This window comes from Salvelinus fontinalis, chromosome 16 (assembly GCF_029448725.1).
Source record: "Salvelinus fontinalis isolate EN_2023a chromosome 16, ASM2944872v1, whole genome shotgun sequence".
Lineage (NCBI taxonomy): Eukaryota > Metazoa > Chordata > Actinopteri > Salmoniformes > Salmonidae > Salvelinus > Salvelinus fontinalis.
Genome location: NC_074680.1, coordinates 40,874,219 through 40,891,432, shown reverse-complemented (window position 1 = coordinate 40,891,432; position 17,214 = coordinate 40,874,219). Strand labels below are relative to the sequence as shown.

General features: G+C 41.3%; 1 protein-coding gene across 1 annotated transcript; it reads right to left on the bottom strand.

Moving 5' to 3' along the window:
* Nucleotides 1-373: 373 nt before the first annotated feature.
* Nucleotides 374-6,679, bottom strand: slc22a3 (solute carrier family 22 member 3). Its single transcript, XM_055865727.1, is given in 3 exon segments — nt 374-744; nt 1,068-1,330; nt 6,218-6,679. Coding segments are annotated over 3 exon segments (858 nt in total). The 3' UTR covers nt 374-611.
* Nucleotides 6,680-17,214: the final 10,535 nt, after the last annotated feature.

Genomic DNA, 17,214 nt, shown 5'->3' with positions numbered 1-17,214 from the left:
AAATATATTTAGGATTGAAAAACTGTTGCACTAACTGTGTGCCCTTTCAGTTCTACAGTACATATCAGCCTCCCATCTTCCATCTACTGTAGATAGCAGTTTACACTACTCCGAAGAGAGCTCCCTGAAGCACAACAAGATGTTTCAGACACTACTCCGAAGAGAGCTCCCTGAAGCACAACAAGATGTTTCAGACACTACTCCGAAGAGAGCTCCCTGAAGCACAACAAGATGTTTCAGACACTATTCCGAAGAGAGCTCCCTGAAGCACAACAAGATGTTTCAGACACTATTCCGAAGAGAACTCCCTGAAGCACAACCAGATGTTTCAGACACTATTCCGAAGAGAACTCCCTGAAGCACAACCAGATGTTTCAGACACTATTCCGAAGAGAACTCCCTGAAGCACAACAAGATGTTTCAGACACTACTCCGAAGAGAGCTCCCTGAAGCACAACAAGATGTTTCAGACACTACTCCGAAGAGAGCTCCCTGAAGCACAACAAGATGTTTCAGACACTACTCCGAAGAGAGCTCCCTGAAGCACAACCAGATGTTTCAGACACTACTCCGAAGAGAACTCCCTGAAGCACAGCAAGATGTTTCAGAAATCAAAAGTAGGCCACCTCTCTAAAATTCTCCGGGACAGTTCTCTTATTGCACTTGGTAATGTTTTTAGCGATCCTCATAGCCTCTTTGGTTCTTCGTTGTGACAACAACCAGCGAGGAGATTCTGGAATGAGCCTGAAATGGAAAATATATTTTAATAATAAGAATAATCAGCAGCTTAATTTCTTAGGTTTTACCCAACCCCCTGGACACCACACACTATAGGATCATCTAGGTAGATTGCATATTTATAAAGTATAATATTCCATCTGTCACCTACTTGGTGTGTGTGTGTGTGTGTGTGTGTGTGTGTGTGTGTGTGTGTGTGTGTGTGTGTGTGTGTGTGTGTGTGTGTGTGTGTGTGTGTGTGTGTGTGTGTGTGTGTGTGTGTGTGTGTGTGTGTGTGTGTGTGTGTGTGTGTGTGTGTGTGTGTGTGTGCAGAAATATTGACATATTACCAAAAGTAAGTGATGAAGATGAAGCAGGGGAGACTCATGGCCAGCTGCAGGGTTTTCCAGAAGGGCAAGAAGTATGCCAAGAGAGGTAGGATGGCCATCCCAGTGGAATAAAAGGTACGGGACACCAATGAGACAAACTTCCGGTTGTTTGAGCCAAAGAACTCAATGACTATCAAAGACAAAAACAAGACAGACCACAATAACAGAACCGTCAAAGCAGGAGCCGGTACAGAACAGAGCATAAAACCTCCCACATCATTCCTCTGAACACTAAAACATGGGCACTGACTTTCTATCTAAAAACCTTGTATTGACTGTGTTCCTGTGTTCCTATTTTTCTGTGTTTCTGTGTTCTGTTTTTGTGTTCTGCGATTTATAATTTTGCATATCAATCAAGTTTATTTTATATAGCCCTTCGTACATCAGCTAATATCTCGAAGTGCTGTACAGAAACCCAGCCTAAAACCCCAAACAGCTAGTAATGCAGGTGTAGAAGCACGGTGGCTAGGAAAAACTCCCTAGAAAGGCCAAAACCTAGGAAGAAACCTAGAGAGGAACCAGGCTATGAGGGGTGGCCAGTCCTCTTCTGGCTGTGCCGGGTGGAGATTATAACAGAACCATGTATTATTAATACATTTTTACTTTGTAGAAACAATACCCATGTGTTTCAGTGATATTATGTGTGACTGCCATGTGACTGATTTGGAAAGGCACACACCTTTCCAAGAACCCAGTGGCCTCCATCATTCTTAAATGGAAGAAGTTTAGAACCACCAAGACTCTTCTTAGAGCAGGCCACCAAGCCAAACTGAGCAATCGGGGGAGAAGGGCCTTGGTCAGGGAGGTGACCAAGAACCTGAGGGTCACTCTGACAGAGCTCTTGAGTTCCTCTGTGGAGATGGGAGAAGCGTCCAGAAGGACAACCATCTCTGCAGAATTCCACCAATCAGGACTTTATGGTGCAGTGGCCAGACGGAAGCCACTCCTCAGTAAAAGGCACATGACAGCCCGCTTGGAGTTTCCCAAAAGACACCTAAAGACTCTCAGACCATGAGAAATAAGATTCTCTGCTCTGATGAAAAGATTGAACTCTTTGGCCTGAATGCCAAGCGTCACGTCTGGAGCAAATCTGGCACCATCCCAAGGGTGAAATATTGTGGTGACAGAATCATGCTGTACGGATGTTTTTCAGCGGCAGTAACTGGAAGACTAGTCAGGATTGAGGCAAAGATGAGCGGAGCAAAGTACAGAGAGATCCTTGATGAAAACCTGCTCCAGAGCACTCAGAACCTCAGACTGGGTCGAAGGTTCACCTTCCAGCAGGACAATGACCCTAAGCACACAGCCAAGACAACGCAGGTGTCAGGTTTTGGCCAGGACTATTCAGGTTTTGGTCACTAGATGTCCCCATTGCGCCTTTTTGAACCTTTTGTTGTTTTTTTTCCTTCTAGTTATTGTTTTCACCTGTGCCTCATTTCCTTGTAGGTATTTAAACCATTAGTGTCCCTCAGTTCTTTGCTCTGTGTTTGTATGTTAGCACCCAGCCATGCTGTGAACATATATTTCTCTTGTTGGATTTTCCAGAGGTACTCTGGTTTTGTTCTTGTTTATTTTTGATTAGTCTTTTGAGTTTTGTTTTTCCCTGCTGTTCTTACCACTTTGTGGATTTTCATTGTATTTTGGAGGATATCCATTTTTTCTCTTGGCTTTACTTTTGACGTTGTGGATTTATATTTTTTGCCTGAAGATCTTTTACCTTGATTAAACCACCGTCTCTAGTACTGCTGTGTCTGCCTCATCTTCTGGGTTCTGTCGACTATTAGTGACTGTTTCTCACACCGGGTCCTGACAGCAGGAGTGGCTTCAGGACAAGTCTCTGAACGTCCTTGAGTGGCCCAGCCAGAGCCCAGACTTGAACCTGATCGAACATCTCTGGAGAGACCTGAAAATAGCTGTGCAGCAACGCTTCCCATCCAACCTGACAGAGCTTGAGATGATCTGAAAAGAAGAATGGGAGAAACTCCCCAAATGCAGGTGTGCCAAGCTTGTAACATCATACCCAAGAAGACTCAAGACTGTAATCGCTGCCAAAGGGGCTTCATCAAATTACTGAGTAAAGGGACTGAATACATATGTAAATTTTTTTTTAACAGTTTTTGCTTTGTCATTATGGGGTATTGTGTGTAGATTGATGAGGGAATAAAAAAAAAAAATAAGTATAAGGCTGTAACGTAACAAAATGTGGAAAAAATCAATGGGTCTGAATACTTTCCGAAGGCACTGTATCTACAACACAAAATCCATGTGCACATGTGTGTATAGTGCGTATGTAATCGTGTGTGTGTATAGTGCATATGTCAACTGTTAAAACTGTAACTTAAAGCGGGTACTGCCTCAGTGGTCACAGTCAACACGTGCTGGAAGTTACACTGTGTGTATAGTGTGTATGTTATCGCTTGTGTGTATGCAAGTGTCTGTGTTTATGTTATCTTTGAAATCTATTCTAAATGTACATGAGTCAAGTTCCAGACCAGGTCATAGCACTATCTATGCTGCATCCTGAGTTATAGATGATGTGCTTAATTGCATGGATGAAGGGCAACATTCTGCTGCATCCCTAGTTATAAATGATTAATTGCATGGATAAAGGGCAACATTCTGCTGCCCTCTTCATTGACCTGTCAAAGGCTTTGGATACTGATGATCACTCACTGCTAATTCAGAGGCTTTCCTCAATTGGCCTAGACCAGGCTGCATGTAACTGGTTAATAAATTACTTGACAGACAGAACTCAATGTATATCTACTGATGGTGTTAAATCCGGTTTCCTGGATATTACGAAAGATTTGGGTCCTTTACTTTTTAGACTAACATTTACATTTAAGTCATTTAGCAGACGCTCTTATCCAGAGCGACTTACAAATTGGTGCGTTAACCTTATGACATCATCGACATGTCTGTAGAATAAAGAATTCTGTGCAACTTCCTGCACTTGTTGACGGTGACCACTGAGGCAGTACCCGCTTTAAGTTACAGTTTTAACAGTTGACAAGTAGGCTACCGTGGCTATTTGATTGTAATGTAGGCATACCAGACTGGACTACCATCAAAAACTATAGAGAAAATGCATTCCATAATATTTTAACATGGAAATAGCTGTTCTATCATTCAGCCTACAGCAGAAGCCAATGTGTGGTGTCTATGAGACTTTTGAAAAAGATATGCAGGGCTTGACATACATCTGTTTATCCACTTGTCCTTTAGATAAGGAGGTGACAGAAAATGTTGTTGTGTTGTTTGATGGAAGAAACCACGAGTATTACAGAGAATAAAACAAATTATGCTACCCTCTGCCTATTGGCTACTTAGTTTATTCAAGCCTGTCTCAAAATACAACACTGCCCCTTTAAGACAAAAAAAATATATTCACCTGTATTGCTTTTCAAGGATGTCTAGAAATGCACATGTTTTGTGCTCTTGTAGGAAGCAATCACTTCCCTTGCTGACTACAAATGATCTATAACTGAGCTAATAACTCACTAACTAGCAAAGGATATGAACAAAATGTGCACATGTGGCTACATGCAGCTCTCGCTTTGATTTCATGACAAGCGCATCTACTCGCGACCGCTCCTGCTGTACAAGTAAATGACACAGATCCATATATGGCAATGGCCTGTTTGCATAAAGGCCTACTGCAGCTCTGATTGGTTATTCCGCACGAGTCTGTGCACAGTACAGCTGAGTCATGTGCAATGGAATCCAACTCTGATGCGTTCTGCCTACAACAAAATATCTTGCATAGTTCGTTTTGTTTCGTTATGTTGCATTGAAAGTGGTTAATATTTCGTTGATTCGATCACAGTTGTCACAGTTAAGGGAAACGTCGATAGTCTTAACTAACAGGGAAAACTCTAGAAAGTTGAGTGAAATTCAATCTGGTGCTTCTCTCTGTGGAGTGATATTTATTCTGTGCTCTGCACGGCAGTCCAAGGGGAGCTGCGTGGCAGTCTCGGTGCATTAGTACTACATTAGTGAATATAGGTAAAACTAAGTATATGTTATTCTTTAGAGCACCATTAAAACAGCTGTGATGATTTGAGCATATGTACTTTGGATGGTGTCCATATTGATCATGTTCCTGGATAGATGAAAAGCTGTCCTTTAAAAAGCATATTGATGAGTTAATAGAAAATGACTAAGTAAAAGTGAAAGTCACCCAGTAAATAAATCTAAAAGTATTTGGTTTTAAATATACTTAAGAAGCTGAGAATAAAAATATGTTTCTATACAAATAGGTTATGCCTCTCGATAAGTAGTATAAAGCAAGTTATTCAGCCAAAGTTCCTATCTGTCCAAGACTACGGCGACAGCATCTATCACAGGAGGTTGGTGACACGTTCATTTGTGAAGACGGGCTGGTGGTAATGGCTGATGAATAGAATGGTATCAAACACACGGTTGTCATTCCATTTGCTCCGTTCCAGGCATTATTATGAGCCGTCCTCCCCTCATCATCCTCCACTGTCATCTATATGAACACAGCTGCTACTTCATTAAAGCTGTTAGATGCAGTTTATCATAATGCACTGCGCTTCATTATGGGCAACGGTTTTAGCACTCATCACTGCATTCTAGAAAGTTGGTTGTCCCTCTTTGATGACATGTAGGTTGATACATTGCTATGTTTTCATTTATAAAGTCCTTTTACAAAAAAATCCCATTGGACCTAACATCATCACTTAACCTCAGACAGAGGAGTTACCACCCCTGGTCTCAGGGATGGATAACTCTGGAAATTCCTTTGGTCACTAATTATGTAAATCAGCTTTTAGTTATTGTATCTTAATTGAGGAACAGTATTCAAAATGTACTGAAATGTGCTGTTTTGGTGCCTCTAGGTCAATTCAGAATCCTGATTGAGGACCTTTTAACAGATGAATATCTTCGTTTTTTATGACCATGTTTTTCTTTCTGCTTGCATTTTGCATTTATATTGATGTGTGTATTTTCTGTAATTTAATTCAGGGCTCATCTGTAAAATATACCTTTCATCTCAGTATGACTCCCTGATAAAATGAAGGTTAAATAAAATGAATTCATTCATTCAATTATTTCTTAGTAGAATTTGATCTCCTGAACTTCCAGACACTGCGGGGGGTTTTGAAGACCAAATTTACCTCTGAAACGATAGTAGTGCGAGATGGATCAAACACCCAGCCTCTGTCGCACGCGACTACCGGTAACTGGGTGAGATTAGAAATCAAGGGCCAGTCGGTGAGGTCACTGCAGTTGCTCTTGCTGCCGTTCCAGAACTTCCAGGCCACATCGAACCTCTGGCAGCGGCTTTAGGCGCCCAATGCGCCCTGCCCCGACTCATCCAACAGCGGGACGGTGAGTTCACGCAGCTCCTTGTCTGTCCAGTCACATTCATCCTGGATGCGCTCTGTCCCGGAGGTCCGGCACCAGTGCACGGGAGTGTTCCCCAAGAACACGACTCCTACGAGGACGAACGTGAAGGTCAGCACCGGCAGAGATCCGAGGACAGTGATTCTCCTTTGGTATGGTCCGTAATTTCCGATGTGGACGAACAGGTCATGTAAATTCGGCATTGTTTTACTATTTTATCTTGGGTTGAAAGATGTCACTGGTGGCGAGGAGGGCTCACCATCATTTTAAAGAGAGGGTCAAGTAATTTGACAAGGCACTCCTTTTGTTCAAATCAATCATTTGGTTCGGTTGACTCCATGCGTAATTTTACCTTACTACAGATGTAGAATCTTAATTGGATCACTCTGTTGCTGCTGATTATTGTCCTGTGCACAGCAGGAAATGCAAACTTGTTGTGTATTCAATGTTTAAAAAGGCTTTTAAAGTTTGTAATTTCCACTTTGAAATGTCAGACTTGATTTGCCCTAACAAAATGTTAACAACCCGTATAAAAAACAAAAACATTTAATTATAATAATTCACATTTCCTTTTTCTTCAGGATAATTTTTCTGCTGTAGCAAACTGGCTCAAATGAATGAATATCCTACATATGTAGAAGTAGAGGTGGGGCTAGTCTAGAGACTTGTTCAAAGTCCCTCAAGGAGAAGGAGAAGACACTCAAGAAAGGGGTGTTATGACCTAAGCAGAACTGTGGGCTCAGTAGGCTAATGTAAATTGAACTTGATACAACACCATGTGTACAGATGTATGATCTTAACTTGATCACCCTGTTGGAGAACTTTTCTGCAGTGCAAGAAATGTAAAACTCATAGTGTATTTGAGATTTTAAAAAGATTCTGCAGGTTGTAATTTACACTTTGAAATTTCAGACTTGATTTTCCCCAACAAAAATGTACATTAATTACAATCCGCATAATAATTAAAATGTCTTGTTGCTACATTATTATTTTCCTGCTGAAGCAAACTGGCTCAAATTAAGATTCTAAATCTGTATAGGTTGACAGTCTGAAATATTTTCTGCCTGTAGTTGACTTCAAGGGAGAGGCCTTTTCCTGGTGCACTATGCAACATATAAATGCAACATATTGCATTTAGCCTATATAACATGCAATATATAACATGCACATTTTACAATGTATGTAACAGAAATGATACAATAATGAGTTGAACATCAAATGAAAGTAAACATATTCAGAGTCTAAAAATAATGCTGACCCCTCAGACTTATTTATTTCATAAAATAATTTTATAGAAGAACTGACTAAATGTCCCAACTTTCTTTAATTCAATATATAAAGCATGACAATATAACTCACAAGAGTCCATTCGAAGCATTCAAATGCTGTTTCAATAGGTAATCGTATCTATTTATTTGTTTAATCCCCCGTCCACACAGGAGGCCTTTTGTCTTTTGGTAGGCCGTCACTGTAAATAAGAATTTGTTCTTAATTTGTTCTTAACTGACTTGGCTAGTTAAATAAAGATTAAATAAAAAATCAAATAAAACAATTAAAAAATCTCTGGTCTGTCCAGTTGTGCAACATTTCAAGAGAGATACTGACAGCTTGTTAATTTTCCTAACTTGGCCTTGAGCACCGGGACACGGGTGTAACGGTGGTCCTCCTCCTCTTCAACCGAAGGGGAGGAGTAGTGATGGAACCAAGGCGCAGCGGGTTGTGAACACATAATTTATTTAAAGAAAAGACGGAAAAAAACACGAACTTCATTATAACTAACAAAACAACAAACGGAGTAGACAGACCTGGACGACGAACTTACATTAACACGAAGAACGCACGAACAGGGAAAAAAGACTACACAAAAGGACGATGTACAAAACAAACCGAACAGTCCCGTATGGTGCGACAAACACTGACACAGGAGACAACCACCCACAACGAACACAGTGAAACAACCTACCTAAATATGACTCTCAATTAGAGGAACGCCAAACACCTGCCTCTAATTAAGAGCCATACCAGGCAACCCTTAAACCAACATAGAAACAGAAAACATAGAATGCCCACCCAAACACGTCCTGACCAACTAACACATACAACAAACTAACAGAAATAGGTCAGGAACGTGACAACGGGACATAATAACACAGTAATAATAATAAGACAACCACAAGTCATTACATAACATGTTTTGAAGATTTGTACAGAATGTGAGATTGAATACAATAAATGCCCCCCAAAAATCCCCTTGAAGTTCATTTCCTTTTTGTCTTTCCTACACACTGCGTTATCATGGTACCGAAACAAAACAGGGAACCATATTCCAGGACTATATTACATTTCTTTATTCGACGAGGACAAACCCTTCTCTAAAACTCTCCTCCAGTCCCCGCATGTTTCCCAAATGACACCCTATTCCCACATTAAATAGGTAATAAGGTGCCTGGTGCACTAGGCTATAGGGAATAGTGTGACAATTGAGACAGCCCCTGTAGATAACATGGATGTTCAAAGGAGACCTTGTCCTCATATGAAGCTATTTGTTACCCATCTGGATGTAATAAACAGGACTCTTCATTTTGCATGACAGACCATACATGGGCCACTGGTCTTCAGCAGAGCTGCCCTTTTACATCTGGCTTTAATGGTCACAACTGTTATTAAAGTCTACGTTTTATAACTGCTAGATCTTCTTTACATTAAAGGCAATAAAAGATCTGAGGACTCATTTTGAAAGTTGTGTGCTATGACATATTTCAGATTCACTGAATTCACATTCTCTAAGATACACCTGTCTTGAATATATCGTAAAGAATGACGTGTCAGTATAACATGCCCAGGCATACTGCTCTTCATAATACAATGTTTTATTATTATTCTTTATTTTTTTTTATACATAATGATCACTAGACTAAAAAAAAAGTTTCCAAAGAACTACCTAGAAATAATTGACCCAAGTTATCTGTAATCAGGATGTAAACAACAACAATCAAAACTGTGCCGCATGTCTGTGTCACGCCCTGGCCTTAGTTATCTTTGTTTTCTGTATTATTTTAGTTAGGTCAGGGTGTGACATGGGGGATGTTTGTTTGTGTTTGTCTCGTCTTGGGTGGTTGTATTATCTAGGGAGTTTTTGTAGAGTTCATGGGGTTGTGTTCAGTGTAGGTGTTTAGGTAAGTCTATGGTTGCCTGGAATGGTTCTCAATCAGAGACAGCTGTCTATCGTTGTCTCTGATTGGGAGCCATATTTAAGGCAGCCATAGGCATTAGGTAGGTTGTGGGTAATTGTCTATGTTGCATGTGTGCACGTAGTTTGTATAGCGTCACGGTTTTTGTATTAGTTTGTCAGTGTTCTTCAGTTTTCGTCTTCGTTTTATTAAAAGAAGATGTATTCATATCACGCTGCGCCTTGGTCCACTTTTTTCACCTCAAGACGATTGTGACAGTCTGCACCTTTATGTACCATAGTAGGTACAGTAGAAGAACCAAGCTCAAAATTAGAGCATGGGTACATGACTGACATCTACGGCATCCAAAACACTTTCAAAAAGGTATACAACAGCAAGCAATTAATGATAACAAATGCAATTTACCAAGACTTTATCTATTTCTTTTGGGGGGGGTTTATAAGTCAAAGCAAAGCTGTGATATCCAAATTATATTTATTCAAATGCATAAGTTAAAATCTGTAAGCAATACAAAAAAAGAATAATTCACAAGGGTATCTGATAAGAAATGAGGGAATATCATACACTGCTCAAAAAAATAAAGAGAACACTAAAATAACACATCCTAGATCTGAATGAATGAAATATTCTTATTAAATACTTTTTTCTTTACATACTTGAATGTGCTGACAACAAAATCACACAAAAATTATCAATGGAAATCAAATGTATCAACCCATGGAGGTCTGGATTTGGAGTCACACTCAAAATTAAAGTGGAAAACCACACTACAGGCTGATCCAACTTTGATGTAATGTCCTTAAAACAAGTCAAAATGAGGCTCAGTAGTGTGTGTGGTCTCCACGTGCCTGTATGACCTCCCTACAACGCCTGGGCATGCTCCTGATGAGGTGGCGGATGGTCTCCTGAGGGATCTCCTCCCAGACCTGGACTAAAGCATCCGCCAACTCCTGGACAGTCTGTGGTGCAACGCGGCGTTGGTGGATGGAGTGAGACATGATGTCCCAGATGTGCTCAATTCGATTCAGGTCTGGGGAACGGGCGGGCCAGGCCATAGCATCAATGCCTTCCTCTTGCAGGAACTCCTGACACACTCCAGCCACATGAGGTCTAGCATTGTCTTGCATTAGGAGGAACCCAGGGCCAACCGCACCAGCATATGGTCTCACAAGGGGTCTGAGGATCTCATCTCGGTACCTAATGGCAATCAGGCTACCTCTGGCGAGCACATGGAGGGCTGTGCGGCCCCCCAAAGAAATGCCACCCCACACCATGACTGACCCACCGCCAAACCGGTCATGCTGGTGGATGTTGCAGGCAGCAGAACGTTCTCCACGGCGTCTCCAGACTCTGTCACGTCTGTCACATGTGCTCATGTGCTCAGTGGGAACCTGCTTTCATCTGTGAAGAGCACAGTGCTCTTCATCTGTGAAGAGCACAGTGGCGAATTTGCCAATCTTGGTGTTCTCTGGCAAATGCCAAACGTCCTGCACGGTGCTGGGCTGTAAGCACAACCCCCACCTGTGGACGTCAGGCCCTCATACCACCCTCATGGAGTCTGTTTCTGACCGTTTGAGCAGACACATGCACATTTGTGGCCTGCTGGAGGTCATTTTGCAGGGCTCTGGCAGTGCTCCACCTGCTCCTCCTTGCACAAAGGCGGAGGTAGCGGTCCTGCTGCTGGGTTGTTGCCCTCCTACGGCCTCCTCCACATCTCCTGATGTACTGGCCTGTCTCCTGGTAGCGCCGCCATGCTCTGGACACTACGCTGACAGACACAGCAAACCTTCTTGCCACAGCTCGCATTGATGTGCCATCCTGGATGAGCTGCACTACCTGAGCCACTTGTGTGGGTTGTAGACTCCGTCTCATGCTACCACTAGAGTGAAAGCACCGCCAGCATTCAAAAGTGACCAAAACATCAGCCAGGAAGCATAGGAACTGAGAATTGGTCTGTGGTCACCACCTGCAGAACCACTCCTTTATTGGGGGTGTCTTGCTAATTGCCTATAATTTCCACCTTTTGTCTATTCCATTTGCACAACAGCATGTGAAATGTATTGTCAATCAGTGTTGCTTCCTAAGTGGACAGTTTGATTTCACAGAAGTGTGATTGACTTGGAGTTACATTGTGTTGTTTAAGTGTTCCCTTTATTTTTTTGAGCAGTGTATAATTTATCTCTCGACTGATCAGCTACTACAGAACATGTTTATTTTGTAATGGGTCTTGATAGTGTCTTATACAGTGCCTTCAGAAACGATTCATACCCTTTGACTTACTCCACCATTTTTTGTGTTACAGCCTGAATTCAAAATGGATGAAACAGATTTTTTTCTCACCCATTATACACACAATACCCCATAATGACAAAGTGAAAACATGTTGTTCATTTTTTTTGCAAATTTATTGAAAATAAAATACAGAAATGTCTAATTGACGTAAGTATTCACACGCCTGAGTCAATACTTGTTAGAGTCACCTTTGGCAGTGATTACAGCTGTGAGTCTTTATGGGTAAGTCTTCAGAGCTTTGCAAACCTAGATTGTACAATATTTGCCCATTATTCTTTTAAAAATTCTTCAAATCGGTCAAGTTGGTTGTTGATCATTGCTAGACAGCCATTTTCAAGTCTTGCCATAGATTTTCAAGCAGATTTAAGTCAAAACTGTAACTTGGCCACTCAGGAACATTTACTGTCTTCTCGGTAAGCAACTCCAGTGTAGATTTGGCCTTGTGTTTTAGGTTATTGTCCTGCTGAAAGGTGAATTAATCTCCCAGTGTCTGGTGGAAAGCACACTGAACAAGGTTTTGCCTGTGCCTAGCTCCATTCCATTGAACTTTTATCCTAAAAAACTCCCCAGTAGTTATCGATTACAAGCATACACATAACATGATGCAGCCACCACTATGATTGAAAATATGGTGAGTGGGACTCCGTAATGTGTGGTATTGGATTTGCCCCAAACATAAAATGTTGTATTTAGGACAAAAAATGTATTGCTTTGCCACATTTTTTTGCAGTATTACTTTAGTACCTTGTTGCAAACAGGATGCATGTTTTGTAATATTTGTATTCTGTACAGGCTTCCTTCTTTTCAGTCTGTCAATTAGGTTAGTGTTGTGGAGTAAGTACAGTGTTTTTGATCCATCGTCAATTATGTCCTATCACAGCCATTAAACTCTGAAACTATTTTAAAGTCACCTTTGGCCTCATGGTGAAATCCCTGAATGGTTTCTTTCCTCTCTGGCAACTGAGTTAGGAAGGACACCTGTATATTTGTAGTGACTGGGTGTATTGATACACCATCCAAAGTGTAGTTAATAACTTCACCATGCTCCAAGGGATATTCAATGTCAGCTTTTTTTGTTTTTTTAAACCATCTACCAATAGGCGCCATTCTTTGTGAGCCATTGGAAAAGTCCTTGGTCTTAGTGGTTGAATCTGTGACTCAAGACATTTAAACTTTTCATGGTTTATTAATTTGTAGAAATTTTAAAAACAAAATTCCACTTTGACATTAGGAGGTATTGTGTTTAGGCCTGTGACAAAAAAATCTACATTTTATCCATTTTAAATCCAGGCTGTAACACAACAAAATTTGAAAAAAGTCAATGGGTGTAAATACTTTCTGAAGGCTCTGTAAAAGACTGTTAGACCATGTGAGATTTGGTTCTTGGTTCTGAGATTAATTTAGCTAGGTATTGTTGTCTCCTAACAGCTGCTGTTCTTCTCTGGCACTGGAGACTATGGCCCAGGGTTATTCAAATCTTACTCTACAAGTACTGCTGTTCTACCTCGATAATTAATTGCGCCCACCTGGTGTCTCAGGTTTAAATCAGTCCCTTATTCGAGGGGTAGAATTTAAAAAAGCAGTGAACTGGCTTCAATGTCCTTGAGACGTCACAAAATGTTTGCCTTAAGTCGTCAGGACATTGTGTAATGGTAACCTGGAGGTTTTGTCTGGTTACCGGTTGTTCCTGGGGATGTCCCCAAGGAAGTTTTTAGGACATTCTCGGGATGTTGTCTCATGGTCCCCTGGAGGTTTTGCCTAGATCCCGGTTTGTCCCGTGAACGTTTTTAGGACGTTCTTGGGACATTATGTCATGGTCCCCTGGAGGTTAAGTCTAGTTCCCAGTTTTTAGGACTTTCTTTAGATGTTAGGTCATGGTCCCCTAAAGGTCCACTGAACGTTCTTGGGACCTTGTGTCATGGTCCTCTGGAGGTTTTTTGTCTAGTTCCCGGTTTGTTCCGGGGACGTCACCTGATTGTCGCAAAATAAAAATATTCTCCCCACCCAAAAAGTACTGACCCAGGACACGTGCGCCCTAGTTTCATTACACATCACCCCTTGTTACTGTTGCCAAGGACATCAAGACCCTGAATGGTGAACCACTGATCCAATCACATCTCTTTGTCTTTGGGCAACACTAGGGACACACAGACAGTGCTTTTAACATAGTGTTTTCAATTTACAAATATGACCAACATTGTGTATGTTTATTCATAAAGTAATGATTATTCAACATGTCCTCACCTGGTATTTGAACTCACATCCTCTTGGTTCATGGCATTCTAATCTCCTTGCTATACCACCTTGTTGGACTGAAGACTGATTTCATCTGTAGGCTTATCCCTACACTTTGTACTTCAACGTAACTATCATCTTTGTCAAAAAATACATGGAAGAAAAACTATTATATTTATTGTATCGATTCAGGAGTAAGATTAAAACAGAATAATATACAGTACCCCAACAGCATACCTTTAAAAATCTAGGCAAGTCCGTTAAGAACACGTTTTTATTTACAATGTTCGCCTACCACGGCCAAACCCTAACGACGCTGGGCCAATTGTGCGCCGCCCTATGGGACTCCCAATCACAGTCGATTGTGATAGAGCATGGAATTAAACCAGGGCCTGTAGTGACACCTCTACCACTGAGATGCAGAGCCTTAGACCGCTGCTCCACTCGGGAGTTTGTACTGCAGGTCTGTCTATAGGGCTCGTCCATATGTCCTCTACTACAGGTCTGTCTATAGGGCTGTCAGTATGTACAGCAGGTCTGTCTATAGGGCTGTCAGTTTGTCCTCTACTGCAGGTCTGTCTATAGGGCTGTCAGTATGTCCTCTACTGCAGGTCTGTCTATAGGGCTGTCAGTATGTCCTCTACTGCAGGTCTGTCTATAGGGTTGTCCATATGTCCTCTACTGCAGGTCTGTCTATAGGGCTGTCAGTATGCCCTCTACTGCAGGTCTGTCTATAGGACTGTCCATATGTCCTCTACTGCAGTTCTGTCTATAGGGCTGTCATGTACTGCAGGTCTGTTTATAGGACTGTCCAAATGTCCTCTACTGCAGTTCTGTCTATAGGGCTGTCAGTACGTCCTCTACTGCAGGTCTGTCTATAGGGCTGTCAGTATGTACTGCAGGTCTGTCTATAGGGCTGTCAGTATGTACTGCAGGTCTGTCTATAGGACTGTCAGTATGTACTGCAGGTCTGTCTATAGGACTGTCAGTATGTACAGCAGGTCTGTCTATAGGACTGTCAGTATGTACAGCAGGTCTGTCTATAGGACTGTCCATATGTCCTCTACAGCAGGTCTGTCTATAGGACTGTCAGTACGTCCTCTACTGCAGGTCTGTCTATAGGGCTGTCAGTATGTACTGCAGGTCTGTCTATAGGGCTGTCAGTATGTACTGCAGGTCTGTCTATAGGACTGTCAGTATGTACTGCAGGTTTGTTTATAGGGCTGTTAGTATGATCTATACAGCAGGTTTTGCACACACCTACTCATTCAAGGGTTTTTCTTACTTTTACTATTTTCTACATTGTAGAATAATAGTGAAGACATCCAAACTATGAAATAACACATCTGGAATCATGTAGTAACCAAAAAAGTGTTAAACAAATCAAAATATATTTTATATTTTCAGATTCTTCAAAGTAGCCACCATTTGCCTTGATGTCAGTTTTGCACAGTCTTGGCATTCTCTCAACTAGTTTCATGAGGTAATCATCTGGAATGCATTTCAATGAACAAGTGTGCCTTCTTAAAAGTTAATTTGTGAAATTTCTTTCCTTCTTAAAGCGTTTGAGCCAATCAGTTGTGTTGTGACCAGGTAGGGGTGGTATAGAGAAGATAGTCCTATTTGGTAAAAGACCAAGTCCATATTATGGCAAGAACAGCTCAAATAAGCAAAGAGAAACGACGGTCCATCATTACTTTAAGGCATGAAGGTCAGTCAATACGGAACATTTCAAGAACTTTGAACGTTATGATGAAACTGGCTCTCATGAGGACCGCCACAAGAAAGGAAGACCCAGAGTTACCTCTGCTGCAGAGGATAAGTTCATTAGAGTTACCAGCCTCAGAAATTGCAGGCCAAATAAATGCTTCACAGAGTTCAAGTAACAGACACATCTCAACATCAACTGTTCAGAGGAGACTACGTGAATCAGGCCTTCATGGTTGAATTGCTGCAAAGAAACCACTACTAAAGGACACCAATGAGAAGAAGATACTTGCTTGGGCCAAGAAACATGAGCAATGGACATTAGACCGATGGAAATCTGTCCTTTGGTCTGATGAGTCCAAATTTGAGATTTTGGGTTCCAACCGTCGTGTCTTTGTGAGAGGCAAAGTAGGTGAATGGATGATCTCCGCATGTGTAGTTCCCACCTTGAAGCATGGAGGAGGAGGTGTGATGGTGATTTATTTAGAATTCAAGGCACACTTAACCAGCATAGCTACCACAGCATGCTGCAACGATATGCCATCCCATCTGGTTTGCGCTTAGTGGGACTATCATTTGTTTTTCAACAGGACAATGACCCAACACACCTCCAGGCTGTGTAAGGGCTATTTTACCAAGGAGAGTGATGGAGTGCTGCATCAGATGACCTGGCCTCCACAATCCCCCAACGTCAACCCAATTTTGAGATGTTTTGGGATGAGATGGACCGCAGAATGAAGGAAAAGCAGCCAACAAGTGCTCAGCATATGTGGGAACTCCTTCAAGACTGTTGGAAAAGCATTCCAGGTGAAGCTGGTTGAGAGAATGCCAAGACTGTGCAAAGCTGTCATCAAGGCAAAGGGTGGCTACTTTGAAGAATCTCAAATATAAAATATATTTTGATTTGTTTAACACTTTTTTGGTTACTACTACATGATTCCATGTTGTTTCATAGTTTTGATGTTGTAACTATTATTCTACAATGTAGAACATTTTAAAAATAAAGAAAAACACTTGAATGAGTAAGTGTGTCCAAACTTTTGACTGGTACTGTATATCAGCCTACTCCCACCTGTATAAAGTCCTCAACAGCATTCCGCATTTCCTTACATGTAGAGAGAGATAGAGAGCAATAACAGTAGATCATCTGTGTAACTTCTGTATGTGCTGTTCAAAGGTTAATATAATGTGATGAATGAGATAAAGTTGATTATTACTAAATGCATTGGCTCTAATAAAGTTGACCTCACAAAGGTGTTTACGTTCAAAGTCAATGGTTCTCATTAGAAAAGGTAGCTATACTAGATGTCTTA